The 16127-nt window shown below is 32.3% G+C and overlaps 3 protein-coding genes and 1 long non-coding RNA gene across 5 annotated transcripts; 1 reads left to right on the top strand and 3 right to left on the bottom strand.

The window, feature by feature from the left end:
* Positions 1-144: 144 nt before the first annotated feature.
* LOC148277683 (uncharacterized) lies at positions 145-5777 on the bottom strand. Its single transcript, XM_088232558.1, has 6 exons — positions 5350-5777; positions 4953-5065; positions 4144-4288; positions 3487-3579; positions 2673-2827; positions 145-645 (listed from the first exon to the last, which is right to left on the bottom strand). Exons 1-6 carry the CDS (start codon positions 5423-5425, stop codon positions 232-234), a joined length of 996 nt encoding a protein of 331 aa, XP_088088684.1. The 5' UTR covers positions 5426-5777; the 3' UTR covers positions 145-231.
* Positions 5778-7142: 1365 nt separating this feature from the next.
* On the bottom strand, positions 7143-10963 carry LOC148277681 (uncharacterized). Of its 2 annotated transcripts, none has more exons than XM_088232556.1 (4): positions 10631-10963; positions 8926-9915; positions 8514-8682; positions 7143-7502 (listed from the first exon to the last, which is right to left on the bottom strand). In XM_088232556.1, the coding sequence occupies exons 1-4, from the start codon at positions 10689-10691 to the stop codon at positions 7343-7345; spliced, it is 1380 nt and encodes a 459-aa protein (XP_088088682.1). In that variant the 5' UTR covers positions 10692-10963; the 3' UTR covers positions 7143-7342. The 2 variants fall into 2 exon arrangements, with proteins under 2 accessions (XP_088088682.1, XP_088088681.1); XM_088232555.1 differs by having other exon boundaries at positions 8926-9912; positions 10631-10952.
* Positions 7964-10071, top strand: LOC148277682 (uncharacterized). The gene is made up of 2 exons (XR_015823389.1): positions 7964-8278; positions 8479-10071. It is a non-coding gene; the product is annotated as an uncharacterized LOC148277682 (long non-coding RNA).
* A 1407-nt stretch (positions 10964-12370) lies between the features above and the next one.
* LOC148277680 (uncharacterized) lies at positions 12371-15833 on the bottom strand. The gene is made up of 4 exons (XM_088232557.1): positions 15454-15833; positions 14422-15126; positions 13837-14005; positions 12371-12602 (listed from the first exon to the last, which is right to left on the bottom strand). Exons 1-4 carry the CDS (start codon positions 15539-15541, stop codon positions 12425-12427), a joined length of 1140 nt encoding a protein of 379 aa, XP_088088683.1. The 5' UTR covers positions 15542-15833; the 3' UTR covers positions 12371-12424.
* Positions 15834-16127: the final 294 nt, after the last annotated feature.

Genomic DNA, 16127 nt, shown 5'->3' with positions numbered 1-16127 from the left:
ATAAATAAATACGCAATGAACTGACGATCACGCCGCGACGCGCGGCACGCACGCCGCTGTGTATTGTATAATTTTGCATGATTTTTAATGGATATTACATAACACGACGATTTATAGGGACGACTACTGCTAAATAAATTCAAAAACGTTTTCAGTGTATTTATAATTAATCAAATAAAATAAATATTTATTACAGAATGGTTTAAATTTCATATCACTTAGTAAAAAAGCTCAATTTATAATTTTGAGTGACTCAAAATTTTCCATCCAATTTATGCTCTCCGTATTAATGGAATTATCTTCATCGTATTCCATAAACTGTGTGGTAGACGTTGCTGGTATCTCTGTTGTAGATTCTATTGTAGTACTTATATCTTCTCTTGTTTCAAACGTGGTACTATCACTGGTTGTTAAATATTCAAACACTGTTGTGTCTTCATTATCTTCACTGAATTTGAGGGTTGTCGTTTCGTATGCAACGTCTTCAATGGTGGTTGTGTCTCCCCGTATTACCTCTGTGACTTCATTATAAACAACAGTTTCTGTCATCTCTTCATTATTTACAACAACAATACTTGTAGTGTTATCTGGTTTCACAAATGACACTCCACTTGGTCCTAATATGACACAGTCAAAATGTAATACCTGTAGACAAAAATGTCCAGATAAATATGTTTTTTCCTACATAACAATAACTTTGGAAAAGTCAGGACAAAACATTTAAATGTATGTAAAAAAATATGTTGAAAACTTAATGTTACTTATTTTGCATATTTGTAAGACTATAACATTTACGTAAACTTAAATAAAATATTAAAACGAGTGGTATATGGAAAACTTGAATGAAAAAAATCGGGTATTTAATAGTTGTCGCTGACACTACTAAATAATTGGAGTACAGTGTATAAACAGCGTTTTTCGATAATATTCCTGGCCTATTCCTTTTATTGTTTTCGTATTCTTGTATCCATCCTCATGGTACGTACATTTAAATCATGAAAGAAAACAGAAGGAACACGCGTCACCAACTTAATATATTAGGTTCGTTTGTTACTAATTGTTCACTAACATTCTAGAATCAGCGTTTGTTGGTAAAAGTCATACGCAGCTTAAATTGTAATAAAAATCAACAAAATTTGAAAATATCAACAGATTGTGTAACAACATCCCCAATCAATGTAATCGAGCAACACTATCGTGTTAAAGGTACGTCCATTTACATAATAGGTGCTTGTATCTTTTACCTCATATAAATACTTATGTACTCACAAAACCAAACCAAACTCTCTTATTCTATATTATATATAGCCTACTTAAGTCTCGTTAGACCAAAGTTATAGGTAAATCGATAGATAAAATAGTAAATAAGACAACTTTCAAATAATTTTACTCTTGAATAGCTATTATCTTATTCTTTACATCATTTTGGTTTAATCAATCTTATTTTAAAAACAGTAAGTATCAAAAACTTACAATTAGATTATTTCTGATCTTTTGATTCTCTCTCTGAATATATTATTGCAATGGTTCTAAAAAGGATATGCAGGGATGGGAATTTTGATGAATAGGTATTTGAACATTATTATTCTGTCACTTTCTCGCAAACGCCTCGCCGATACTGTGCGAAAAAAAAACTTCACGTCGCACTGATTATAACTAACTAAAATCGACAAAATCAACGTTTCGTTGTCCCGTTTTTCGCACCCCAAAACTAAACCGATTTGATTTTTTTTTCAAGAAAGAGTATCAGAATTAAATGTTTTGTAAAGGTTTATTTAGCGTTTTCCAAAAATAGTTATCGTATTTGTAAAAACATCCATAGAGTAAAAAAATCATTTCAAATCCAGGGAGAAATACGAAATACCTTTGTATGAAGAAAAGTGGGACCGCGTTTCTTCTTCAGGTCCTCTGTAGCTCAATCAGAAATAACTATCGACGTGCTTAAAAACGTGCTGAGCATTTGAGCGATCACAATGAACAATAATGAACATGCTTAAGTTTTCGCAGTCATAAGACAATGCGTGTGTAATCTTTATGTCAACGCTCGTGTCGGTTTGCTTTTTGTTTTCCTCGTAAATAAATACAGCTCACTGGCGAAAAATCGGCGTTTACTATAAAAAATAGTACAATATATTGCTTTTGCAAAATAGTAAGGAGTATCTAATACAAAAAAGTTAAAATAAAATCACAATTTCTATGGCAACTGCTTTTCTTGACATTTGGCTTGCCAACCGCTGGCTAAATGCAACAAATAGCATGATAAATAATGAACAATAAATAAAAATAGCAGTTTTGTAATATTTTCCATTTACACCGGTGAAATTCAAATATGTGATTGCGCAGCAGGATTATATGTCGCGAAACGTAAATATTTTAAGATTTAATATTAGGTGTTCACGGATGTTCCATTGTGATCGCGAATACGGTAAACAACCATGGTTAGAAATTGTTATCACGTCGCTTATTAGCACGTCGATAGTTATTTGTGCTTGAGCTACTGGTATTATTACCTACGAAAGCTTACATTCCATAGAAGGGTATAATTTTATTTAAAGTTTATGATTTTTACAGAAAAAAAATGTTTTTAGACATAAAATACGGCGTACTTAAAGTGTAGAGGAGAAGGCTACTTGAATAAGAAAAATGAAAAAAGCAGTTTGAATACAAATTACCAGAATCGTTGCTCCAGATATCCTTGTTTCGAAGTCTATGCACATGTGAAGATTGCTTCCAGAGAAATAAATATCAGTCAGTTTTATACACAAAGACACGGGGCCTAAAATACCCAAGGCCGCTACGGGGATGCAAAATGCCGGAGGATTCCTCGCTGAAATATTTACACAAATATAATTCATCATAATTATTCCTTTCGTATCTAATGGTGCATAGAGCTTTGTATCAGTAGGTATGCCAATTGCAGCGTATCTTGACTATTTTTTTATTATGTGAAGGTAAGGTCGCATCGTTTTTTTTTCATTTCGTTTCATTTTTATTTGTTTTTTTATTTAAAAAACCTTGCAAGCGTTTTCCTATAAAAGTTTTTCGAGATCTTCGATCTTAGCAAGTTCAACGACTTCAACGTTTCTAACGAGTTTTTCCATGGTTGGATACAAGAATCAGGAGGTTCCTTATTTTTCCGACCCTGGCCCGGAAACCTACGGATCCAGCATTTCAGAAAAGAATCGAAAAAAGGAACATTACCGTCTTAAATGGTAAAAACATCCTTTTAAATCGTTTAATTTGATGTCAACCATTTTTGGAATCAAACCTTAGAAACACATATTTTTGATGTACCAATGCTAGCCTTAGTAGGTACGAACGTTTATAAATAATAAATTAAGAAAGATAAAAAATGTAAAATAAAATGCGTAAATCAAAATGAAAAGACTTAGTCCTTTCACGTTTAAGTTGATGCATGACATTTTAAATCTTTTTTTTCATTTGATTTTGATTTTGCAACCCAGATATCTTTGCTTTTATACGTACCTGAAAATTCATTGTGTTGAATGGTATAGTTATCAACCAAAATATCCAAAGTTATACCCAATGTCTCTGGTACCCACGTAACATTAGCACAAGCTAAAAACAAAGAAAAATGTTAATGAAGAACTTCAGCCCTATTGGAAATTGGAGACAAAAATGTTTTCTTGCGCGGGGTAAAAATTAGAGAATTAAATTATAGTGCAAAGTTAATCAAAAATATTTTAATAAAAACGCAGTACTTTGAATGACGTCCCTGGTTCATGTGAATCAACCTATGATCTGAGAGCTATGGAAGAATTCCGGTCTTCTTGTCGCTTCTCGACCAATGGGAAGAACTGAATGAGAATAAGCGAAAATGAACCTCGGACGTTACACGCGGAGTTATTTCAGAAATACAAAACTTTAAAAAATCATAACGCCGATAAAAAAATTGACTTAGTTTAATAGTCTATTAACAAATTTTAAAAAACCACTGGACTTCCTCATTGTGCCCCCATTGCAATTTTTTTTTATAATAAGATAACACGGGAATCTGTGCAAGTTTATTATAAAATCTGTATAATAATAAGCCATTTTCTCTGGAAAAACATTACTAAATTAATGTCATCCTGCATTTTTTGTAAAAATACCAAACTGAAAAATATGCTTATAAGTTCTTACTTTGCCTGTTAAAACCGAAGGGAAGTCTAATGTTAGCGCAGCAACTGCACTGTAAACCATTGCAGGTACAAGGATCTCCGAGGAACGGAATCCTTAAGGACTGGCCTGGTTTTCTGTAAGGACTTCCCATCACTTTGTTTAGAGCCTGAAAAATATATTTTGTAATAGAAATGAATATCCATTTATTTCAATCGTCCGCGCTCAGAGTAATTAGTATAAGTCGCCGAGTCTTCGTTAGTGTGTAGCGGAAGCGATAGTGAAATTTGAAACCATTAGTGTAAGATAATTTTATGGGACTATTGGACACAAACGAGCTTGCGAAATGAAAGCGTGACATGCTAAAATGCCTGAACTGTAAATCGGTTTATTTTTAGCCAAACCATTGGTAAGTACCGAGTGCAAATGAAGGAATCAATTTTAGTCTAAAAGTTTAATTTCTTGATTTTGAATGTCAAAAAAGTACACATTTAACTCATTTTGGTAAAACTTTTTTTAATTAATAAATAATTACGAATTTTGTGATATTCATACGGTATCTGAGAGGAGAGGAACGCGCTTTAATAATTTAGTTTAACTCCTCTGAATATTTAAAAGATTTATTAGAAAAGTAATAAGGTTCATTGATTTATTCATTGAGTGTTAGCCAACTATTTACATCGTTTCGATTTTATTTCATTATAATTGTTTTTCAATATTATTTTATTCTTTGTCAAAGGCGTAAGCCGTCGAAATAAATAAACATGTTTTGAAAAGCGGAGCATTAAAGTACCCTATCTGATATTTATTTTATTGTTTAAATAATATCTTACTTGCTTCGTAGAAACACTGTAATAAACGGAAAGCTTTGATGGATCAACGTCTTTCGTAAATGTTTGAGGTCTCTGTCTTCTTAATGCATTCACTCTTTCTCCATATTTGGAATCTGTAAGACATTTTATGAAATTGACGAAAAAGTTGTATTACAATTAAGATTAATCCATTTCAAAAATAAGTTTGTTTCTCGTTCACGAACATACAACCAATAATAATTGTGCATTGTATATTTATTATTTAACCCAAGTTCAATTTGAATTATTCTCAAGGAATTTTTTTTAGTTTTCGTTATGATTCTATCTTCATTTGAAATATCACATTATAATCATGAAAAAAAACATAACTACAAATTATTCGCTTAAAGTAAACGTAATATCAGTGTGAAACACTTACCGATTTTTGGTGTTAATAATCCGCTAACATTGATAATTATATGTATTAAAATCATACAAAACATCAGGCTCTTCATTGTTTGTATCCTTTGAAAACGTTTTGGTATTTAAAATTGAAAAATAAATAAGTTGATAAACTATGGATAACTGCTATAATAAATCGCGTGTGGCCGCAGATCACAGGACATCAAAGGACAAGTTTTGCACTAAGATCTTCCACCTTCTTGCATAATCATCCACTCGGTTACGAGTTCGCTTACACTTTAAATATACATGTGTATTACGAACGAGCCGTTATTTTGCTATGCATGTGCAGTAAATGTTGATTGCACCGGCGCGGCGCGACAGCGGCATCCAGGATCCTCGACAAGTGATTTGACCGAAGCTTGGAAGAGCAATGAACACTTCTTCTTCGTGGTACAGAGAAAAGGACTTGGAAAGTAGGTGGAACGATTTATTAACGACTTCCCTGTTACTCTCGCGGTAATTAATTGATCCATTAAAAAGTCCAAAAGAACCTGCATGGAATCGATGACCAATAGCTTGAATTTTACGTTGTGCGAACCTAATATATTACCACTTATGTGACATTTGACCCAAAACAGCGGCAAATTGTTAAAATAAGCGTCACTCTACTATTTGCATATGTTTTCAAAATAGTCAGATCTTTAGTAAATTCAACGAATATTGCTTTATTTGTGTCGCGATTCCCGTTAGTTAGTTTTTTAATTTTAGAGAAGTCGATTAAAAAATATACAAAAGTCTTAAGATGCTGAATAGAAGGTGATTTTTGTTACTAAATCGAAACAAATAACGTTTGCAAAGATGGCGTATTTACATGTGATGGTATTAAAAAATACAGATTCCACTACAAACTTTTTTTATTTTTTTTTATTTATATATTGTTTTAACTTTTTGTACATAATGTTATTTGTACATTGGCGGGCATTTGCCAAATGGCAATTTCTTCCAACCAACCAATAAAATAAAAAAAATATTTTAATAATTCAAGTTACAGAACATATTCTATAGAAAAAAATATTAAAAAGTTAAAAATATATCAAAATAGAAATAAACGTATTTGTTTAAAAATTACACATTTTTTTTGTATTTACTGCATACCCACTGTAAAATTACAAACCTGAAAGTACTTAATGTCTTGGGCGGTTTTGATCTAACCTAATTGGAAATATTCCTAAAAAAATTGAGCTCCCAAATGAATAATTATTTGCTAATGCAAATTTGATTTTGATTAACGTTCCATTTGTAAATTTAAAGCGAAACTTTTCTCAGAATTCGAACATACAGTCAAACTTTATTACTTTTAAATTCATAAATAGAAATTTAAATACCCAGTAACATATTGAGTTAAATAATAGAATTATTGCTTTCCTTTGCCATTAAAAATGTCCATGATTTAAAAAACGTTAGTAAATAAACGTCATCGCCAATCAAAACGGTGTATTTTTTTATTTCCGTTGTTTATTAAATACAATATAATACAAAAAAGTCAAATAAAATATCCGTTGTACAAAAAAATAAACATTTACTTTCGTAACATAAAAACTTTTAATTTTGTATTTATTTTTAATTAAAGTAACACTTAACCAAGAATTTTGATTGATATTTAAACAAATAATAATAATCCATCAAAAAATATCGGCAAAAAATGTTAATGATTTTATATGCTTTGCAATTATGGCATGTTAGTATAAAGTGTAAATCTACCTGACTGTTACAAATAATAATAAATAAGTACAATGAATTTCAAATATTGGGGGATCAAAAAATCTGTTCAAAATCAACTTTTTTTTATTTCACAAACGATATATTACAGAAAATAAATATTCTTATTTAAAAAAACTTACTTTTTATGTGTCTTGCAAAACCTATCAAATTCGTAATTAATTCCAGGTTTTTGACAATTTTTACAAAAACGCACGACGCAATTGGCACGAACAAAAACAAGACAGGATATTTTCAATTTTAGTTTATCAGAAGCTGAAACTACCAAAAATATTCCGCACGACAGTCTCATCATAATCTTCTATATCCCCCCCAGATTCAATAATGCTGTCCAGCCCTTCGGATATTCCCGGTAATGGCAAACCGCCTTCTTCTGGTTTCACCACGGCAAATCCTTGTGCGCCCATCCTAAGACAAAAATAACGTTTTACTCAAAATCAAATGATAATATTTGCCTGTAGCTAGTCATTTGCATGACTGGTAAACCTATGTATCTATATATTATGAAACTGTGCACCTTCAATGTCTGGCAAACTTATATGTAGATTTTTACAAATTCAGATATTTTAAAAAATCTTTATTTTAATGTAGCTCTCATATTATATCCATTGGAGACCTGGGTATGATATTGTTCTAATATAACAAAATCACACATCTGAAATATTTTGTATGCCATTATAACTCATAACCGACAGTGCTCATTCTACATTATAATGTTATGTATATCCTAATGATAAATGCAGGTATGTATACATACACACTAAAATATCAACTGAATAAATATTTGTAGACTAAACCAAACTTCATCCAAATAAAATTTTGAGTTTCCACCTGTTGAAGCCAGCGCAGCGGTTCAATTTTACGCGATGATTATCCCTATCAAGAAGGGTTAATTTAATTTGATTTGTGACTGCACATCTAATTGAATTCATCAATTAAATGGGTAGTTGAATTCCTCGCCCAGAGATGGCGGGCATCGTTTTTGCTCGGTCGGTATTGCCGCGCCCGAGGAAAATCCGTGTTGTTATAAAATGTAAAACGCCGACCTGACAATTTTGGTTTTTCTCTGACATGTTCTTCAAGATTTTCATCGCGCATTGTGCTCATCAAAACCATACAAATCACCACATTAAAGTGCTCAACAAAAAAAACGGATCGAGGTGGATGCCGTTGAATATGCAAAGGTCAGTTTTCTTTATTCTTATTGCTCGTGTGTTGAACTTCTGGCAATAATTAATGTATGAAATTTTTTATTGGATTTAAAAAACTAAACGCATCGCGTAAAATGGGTATATAACGTTGAAGTACTATTTGCTCTTATCGGAGTTTATACCTACCTATCATTATACTATTTTTATCATACCTAGTATATCCTATTTTCCAGATATGTAACACTTCGAATTTAAATTGTGAGCTTACCTCAGACACTCAAACGAAACAGAGAAAAGTTCGAATGAATCCCATTTCCCTTCCATGCCTAAACACATGTGGACATTCCTTCCAGCGAAATATATATTTGAAAACTTGGCACACATCCGTAAGCTGCTCAAGCGAGGTAATCCAATGCATGCAGGACGAGGATTTTTACCTGGGAGAAAAGCAAAGAAATAAACTTTCAATGAATTACCACTAAAGAGACCACTAATGAAAAGTGTTTTTAAAAGGCGGGAAGGAGAACAAAAGTATATTTTTTAATAGATTTTAGTCAAAGTTAATTGATGTGGTATCTGCAAAAAAAAAGTAAAATGAATATAAACAAGTTAGATTGGTATGAAAAAATACATGTGCATGTGCAAAAATATTTTCAAGATTTCATTACTAAATAACATACCTGTCATTCTGTCTTGATACATTACTCGGTTGTTGAGCAGAAGAGAGTAATCAAATGCAAAGTCTTCCGGAGTGTAAACAACCTTTAAACACGCCTTTTGCTGAAACAGGTCAAGTATTGGACCAGTGCAACAAGTGCATTGACCATACAAGCACTTGCAAGGTGAGAGAGAAGACTGTTGAGGGGGTTTCTGTTGATCCTGCTTGTTTCCTTTCTTCTTATTTGATTTTTCAGTGGTTGTTGTTATACTAGTTGGTTTATTGTTGCTTGCTATAGGGTTCACATGACTTGCCACAGGCTTACTGATGCTTGCCACTGGTTTATTGATAACTGGCTTAATATTACTGCTGATTGGCTTAACGTCACTGTTGACTGGTTTAGTATTGCTGTTTACCGGGTTGTTACTATTGGAGTTCGGTTTATTATTGCTGACAGCCGGTGTATTACCAATTATTGGTTTGACTCCCGCGTTAATTGGCTTGTTACTAATTGTAGTCGGTTTGTGAGTATTGGGTATCGGTTTATTGATGCTTGTTACTGGTACAATACTGTCTAAAGATGCAGGCTTACTCATACCGGGTTTAATATTAGTAATTGTTGGTACATGATTACTGGTGGGCTTATTGACAACACTGTTCGAATTAACGATAGAAACTGGTTGAATACTATCAGAATTTATTGGTTTTGTACCAACAACCTCAGGTTTTTCACTGTTGCCTTCGCCATTGTTGTTATTATTATCTGAATCCTTAATAGGATTGCTTGATGTTTCAAATGGCACAATTATCTTTGCATCTGAATTTCTTTCTAAAATATCAGTATTTGTGTGAATATTCGATATTTCAACATTTGTTAAATTTACTGCTGATCTCACTTTTAATCGATCTCTTAACCGGGAGGGGTTAGGCCAACCAATAAATTCATATTCTGGAATGTCGTAAATGTCTAATTGACGTTCAAATTGTTGATCATTTCGAGTTAAGTCATCTGCTATAAAAACAACACGAGGAATAAATAATTAAAAACAAGATCAAGTAAGTTCTTCTTCTTTTAAATTCTGCCTAGTGACAAGTATCACAACGATCATTGTGTAGTGTAAATATCTTAGAACTTTTGACATAAAATTATTTTCCATCTACACTATCCAGTTTATTTTCAAGATGTTTTTAGTATGGCAAAGAGGAATATCACACACTACGAATAATGAAATGAAATGCATTTAGAAAAATTAGTTCTATTTTTGAAATCAATATTGAAATTGTGGAGAAATGTTTAAACATTAAAAAAATATATATATAAAAAAAACCCGTCCCTAGAAAAACGCGATATGATTGGCCTTGATAATTGTGACGATGTTCTTTAAAAGATTAAATGGTTATGAGAAAACTTCAAAATAAACATGAATCGTTACGTATCAAGGGCGTGGCCAATGCAATGACCGTTTTCGCGGGAATAAAAATTTTTTTTTACTCGACAGTATTTTAAAGACCCTTATTACTTTAAAATTGTAAAATAAAAGTGATAATTCCATATCCCTTTTCAAAAAGGTTTTATGAATTGAAGCATGAATTAAATATGTTCTCTATAATATAATAAAACGTAGTTTAAAGCCGTCATCAATTTTCTAATAATTAATATTCCACTGACAAACGGCTTTCTATTTACATACTTACAGATAAACAATAATAATAAAACACATTGTCACCTGTTGAGGTTTCCCGCGCGAAAACCGCAATCAGCACACACAAAACCATAGATTTGCACATTTCTTATTCATATAAAATTACTCTCAATAGAATAGGCGCTTTCTATGTAAGTCCATTGAGAAGAATTCCCGCCTTTTCAAACCAACATCGAACTCAATGCGGTTTTGAAGGCAAAACAGCGCTGCGGTGACACTAGCGGACAAGACTAAATTTTCTGTACGAGCGAGCTATGGAAGGGTTGCAGGAAACAGGTGGGACGGAAGAGGTCTGGTAGGTAACCAGCTAAGCACATGCAGGCGGATGTGTGACTAAGTGTAATGTACCTATACTTTAAACGCTTCTCAAGATGTAAGAAAACCTGTTCTCATATTAACGTTACGCGACCTTTTTCCGCAGAGTCCGCTTGGTAAGATTTAGGTTACAGCTTACCTGCTATAAATAATTAGACGGGTTCATCATCTCCTTAAATTTCTTATCTCAAAGACCTTTCAGAATCTACGCCTCTTAATTATGTTCATGGTCATCCAATGAAATTATAATGAAAAAACTGCAACTAGAGAACTTTTTAAACAAACTAAGCAATTAAATATAACTGAACTCTTTCAACTAGAATCATTAAAATTTATCCATAAATTAGCCACTAATGTAATTGTAGACAAAGAACTAAAACTTGTAAAAAATTGTAGTCAACATGGACATAATACGAGAATATCAGACAAATACCATATACAATTTTTAAAACAAGACAAGGACAATCGAGACTAATGAACCAGGGACTGAAATTATACAATAAACTACCAGACAAAACTAAACAAAAGACTCACACAAACTTTTCAAAAGATGTAAAAAATATTATTTTGAACAACAGAGTATGAATGAAAAATGTTTATATATTTTTTTGTAAAATGAATGTAATAATCCGTAAGGGTTTATAAATAAATTTTTAATTAAAAAAAAAACTTTTTTTTCATTTTTTACTATCTACTTCATACAAACCGTTTTTATGACGATATTTCAAATATTCATCTGAATCCCGAAATTTTCATTTATAATAAACGTGATTGATACAAAACCAACGAAGCATCTCGCCATTTTCCCGTAGGGGTAGCCAAGTAGCCAATGAGTATAGATAGTAACATCACTCTGTCTTTACAATTTGAGAGCACTTTCTTTTTTGAAATATCTGTAAACAACTAACTTGTAAAATGAATAAACAAAAAGAATAATTTCGATACAAAACTTTGATTTGCACAGGAAGCGTCAGGCTGATCATATATTTTTGTATGGGAGAGGGAAACTATGGTAACTTTAAATATGTTGAAATTGAGTTATTACTGTGCCGAAACCAAATTTTTTGCCCTCTATTACAAGGTAAAAAGCAGTAACTATAAAAATATTTATATTTTGAATAAAAAACGATTACTGTTTATTAATTACAAATGACAGTTTTTTTTCTAATCTGGAGAAAAAATCCTTGGAATTTACTTTTGTTTTCCCGTACAACATTTGATGTTGCATTTTGGGGTAAACAGATATATCTCTATTTTGAGCAATAAAAAAAATCAAAAACTGAAAAGGAAATATTACGGCATTAAAAAATATGAAAATTAAAATTTAATTGAAAACAAATTTACTTTAAAGTCGCTCATTAAAAAGTTCACCTCTCGCATACAGATTTATATATGCCGGTACCTACCATTTGCATTATGTTGATGGCAAGTAAAAGAAAAACAATTTGATAAATATATAATCAATAAATAATTTATTTTCTCATTTCTAAAATCGTATTACAGTCAGTAGTCATCACCGTCGAACAGATCTAGGACACCCCCGTCGTCGTCATCTCCATCTCCAAAGAGTCCGAAGAATCCACCGTCATCATCATCATTCCCCCCGAGATTTAACCCCGGAATGGGTTTCCGAGTCACTTTATCTGGATTTAGACCGCTCAGCAATCCCTGGTTACCAAACCTGTAACATCAAAAACAAAACATTGAAAATAGGGAAATATCACGTGACCACGTACTACGAATACCGATAAAAATATTTGAAATGGATTTAGAATAATCAATTGTATTTTAAAAATCAATATGGATATTATGGAGAAATGTTTTCATCCATAAATTTAGAGAAGAAATTATTTTTAAATACGTCACTAGAAAAAGGCGACATATTTGGCCTTGATAGTTGTAACGTCAAGATTCGTGACAATGTTCTAAAGCAATTTGAATTTCCAGGAACAAATTAACGTGAATCGGGACGTATTGGGGGCGTGGCCAATGGAATGAGAGTTTTTCGGGAATTCAAAATTACAAATTAAAAAATATTTTCAGCGCTACGATTTTTTAAAGTTTTGAATTTTTGAAATAACTCATGTCAGATGTTCATTTCCGTTTATTCTCATTCAGCTCTTCCCATTGGTCCAGAAACGACAAGCAGACCGGATATCTTCCATATCTCTCAGATCATAGGTTGATTCGTATGAACCAGTGACGTCATTGTAAGTAGTGCGTTTTTATTGAAATATTTTTTATTATTTTTTCCGTATATTTTCAAGAAACTTTGCCGTACAATTTAATGCTCTAATTTTTACCCCGCTCAAGAAAACATTTTTTGTATCCAATTTCCCGTAGGGCTGAAGTTCCTCATTAAAAAATATTTCTTAAATCTTTTTGATAGTTATAATTATTAATGTAGTTTATATAAGATGGTGTTTTATGTTTCTTATACAATAATGTTTTTTTTTTATTTCGGATGTATTAATTTGTTTGATATTATGTATTGTCAAAAAAATGTTTTTTCTTACGTACGGTCCCAAATGAGTTTCTTTAATAACTCCTGGGCTGGTATTCCGAACGCGTTTACAGCGCGCTATAATGCGTATTCAGTACGTAAAAACGCGCTACACCGCGCTAAAATTTCGTTTGGAATACCAGCTCTGGGAGTATAATATGTAGATACATTTTGTATTATATATTTTATTATTAATAATAAAAAAAATTAAAAAGTATGCAGTTTTATTCGGTATCCCTTAAATTTTCCATTCTATTAAAATACCCGTGTATCAATTGATTTTAAGAAATTTCAGATTGAAAGAAACATTTTCAGATGAATTAAACGACAATACGTTCTTGTCAGAACAAACAAACCATAAAATAGTATGTACAGTATATTAAATATAATTTATTAATGAACTGCTTCTTACTTTAAACAGTTATAATTCCAGGAGAACAGATCAAACCCTCCAATGTTGGCATCTATGTCAATACACATGTGTACATTTTGTTTCTTGAAGTGGATATTGTTAATTTGGGCACAGAGTTCCATAAAGGGAGCACGACGAGGATTGAAACATAGCGGCGGAGGATCATTTACTGGAAATAAAGTAAACAGACGTTAGAGGAGTTTCAAAATATTCACAGCACTAAAAATTATCAAATTTGTATAGGTACAAAGACATTTTCGTAATCATAATTATTTTATGTAACAATGTACGCGGTACTAAATTATTGATAAATTATGCTACAGACCTTGTATATACCAATAACTATACTTTTCTGATTCAGAGGTTGATATTTATTATTTTAAAATACAATGTTTGACACGCTCAAAAACATTTTATATTTTTTATCTGACTTGATAATTTGAGGATAATGGTTGCTTTATTTTTGAACAGATTCAAAGTGTATTCCAAAATATATTAAAATTCTATCCAACACCAATCCTTAATCCAAGTAATTACTTTCTTAATGCATATTGTAAACTTCATGTTTTTTTAAATATAACCTACTTGGCAACTTCCTCCGGGTAACAAGGTCTCCATTCATCGTCATGTCCATTTCGAAAGCGAATTCTTCTGGCAGGAACTTGACATTGGCGCACCCTTTTTGACTTATAACTGTCACACAACAGGTACACTTTGCCATGGCACATGAACAGGGGGCTCTAGAACTGTTCACTACAACCATCACTGGATCAACACTCACTTCTTCAGGGATAACGGGAGCTGCTGCCACTATGGGACTTTCTTGAATCGCTTCTTCCACTGCCGGTGCCACTATACTATCTGATGCTACACTCCCTTCAAGAGGCGGCTTATCAACTGTGTTAGCTATCTGTAACGTTGGTTTCACACCAGAATCAATGGTCTCTTCTGCTATATTTTCGACAGCGTCACTAGAAGTTTCAACTTCGGTAATGACTTGAACCGCGTCAGATATTGAATCAGGACTGTAAATTTCGAGAGTTATTTCATTAACCGGCTTGTTGTCTGTTAGCAATAATTCTGGTGGTGTTGTGGCTGCATTTGATTGACTTAACGCGTTTTGTTTTGTCGACACTTTTTTCTTTGCCAGCAGTTTGTTTTTATCTGATAATTCAGATTTTAACTTATATGATATCTTAGCGGAAGCCGATCTTTTAACAAGATTATTCCACATTGTTAAAGGAATATGAATTTGCACAAAATTCTTACTGGAGTAGGTGACACTAAATTCTGAAATATAAATAAGTTAACAGTGTTGTTCCTAGTCACAATTTCAAAATAAGTATTTTTTTTATAGAATCGTAATGTTTTTCGTACACACGAAGTGTACTATCAATCTATTAAAGTTTAATGCGAGTTTGACAGAAATTATATTTGTAATAAGTTGATAGATAAGCTGAATAATATATTCAATTGATGTGTCAACACAACATTGACCTCACTTCATAATTCTAAAAATATTCGTCTTTGGCGTTTTTCAACAATTACAAAGTACAAAATTGAATAATGTTCATTCGTCGGTTAAATAAGAATATGCAACAACAGAATAGTTCTCACCTGGCGCAGTTTTCCCTCGAGTAAATACCACATTTTCACTCAAAACAATGATTAATGAACAAAGTGTGAACACATATTTAAGCCACATTATTCTGGATCTTCTTCTTAACCTGCCTTCCGTTGGGTCACTGTGTTCACTCAATTCAGCGCGTTTGCAATTTGGTCCGAAATTTCGTTAACCCCGAAGTTACTAGGTTATTGACGCCCGCCACGGCAACATTAAATCATTGTCAAATCCCGAATTCGGCCGACATCAATACAAACCAGTTTCAATTCACCCAATAAATTAAGAATCCAATGCAAGTCACGACTTTTTATGAACGAGTACGTCGGCAATGGTGGACGGATTTAAGAAAAATATTGTTAGTTTTAATATTCGTGGCTTTATAAAAGTTTTCCCCCAGCTTTCGAAACACTGTTCTATCCCCTCCAATATTTAAATATTTTGATCTTCATCAATTGGAGACCACCATTCAACGGAAACTGGAAGATTATAAATCGAATATGTAATCCATTATAGTTCCTTTCTCCTTTGGGGAAAAGTGGTTACGAAAATAACTGTAACCACCTGTAATTGCTTTAATCTACTATTAATTCGTTGAGCTTTTTATAAGCAAGACATGTTTTCTAAAAATATGTTAAGGCATGGAATTTCGTTTCCGATTAAGGGTTAC

The sequence above is a fragment of the Micrasema longulum genome, unplaced genomic scaffold, assembly GCF_059751315.1.
Source record: "Micrasema longulum isolate JH-2025_06_02 unplaced genomic scaffold, ASM5975131v1 h1tg000995l, whole genome shotgun sequence".
NCBI lineage: Eukaryota > Metazoa > Arthropoda > Insecta > Trichoptera > Brachycentridae > Micrasema > Micrasema longulum.
This window is presented reverse-complemented; position numbering and strand designations above follow the sequence as displayed.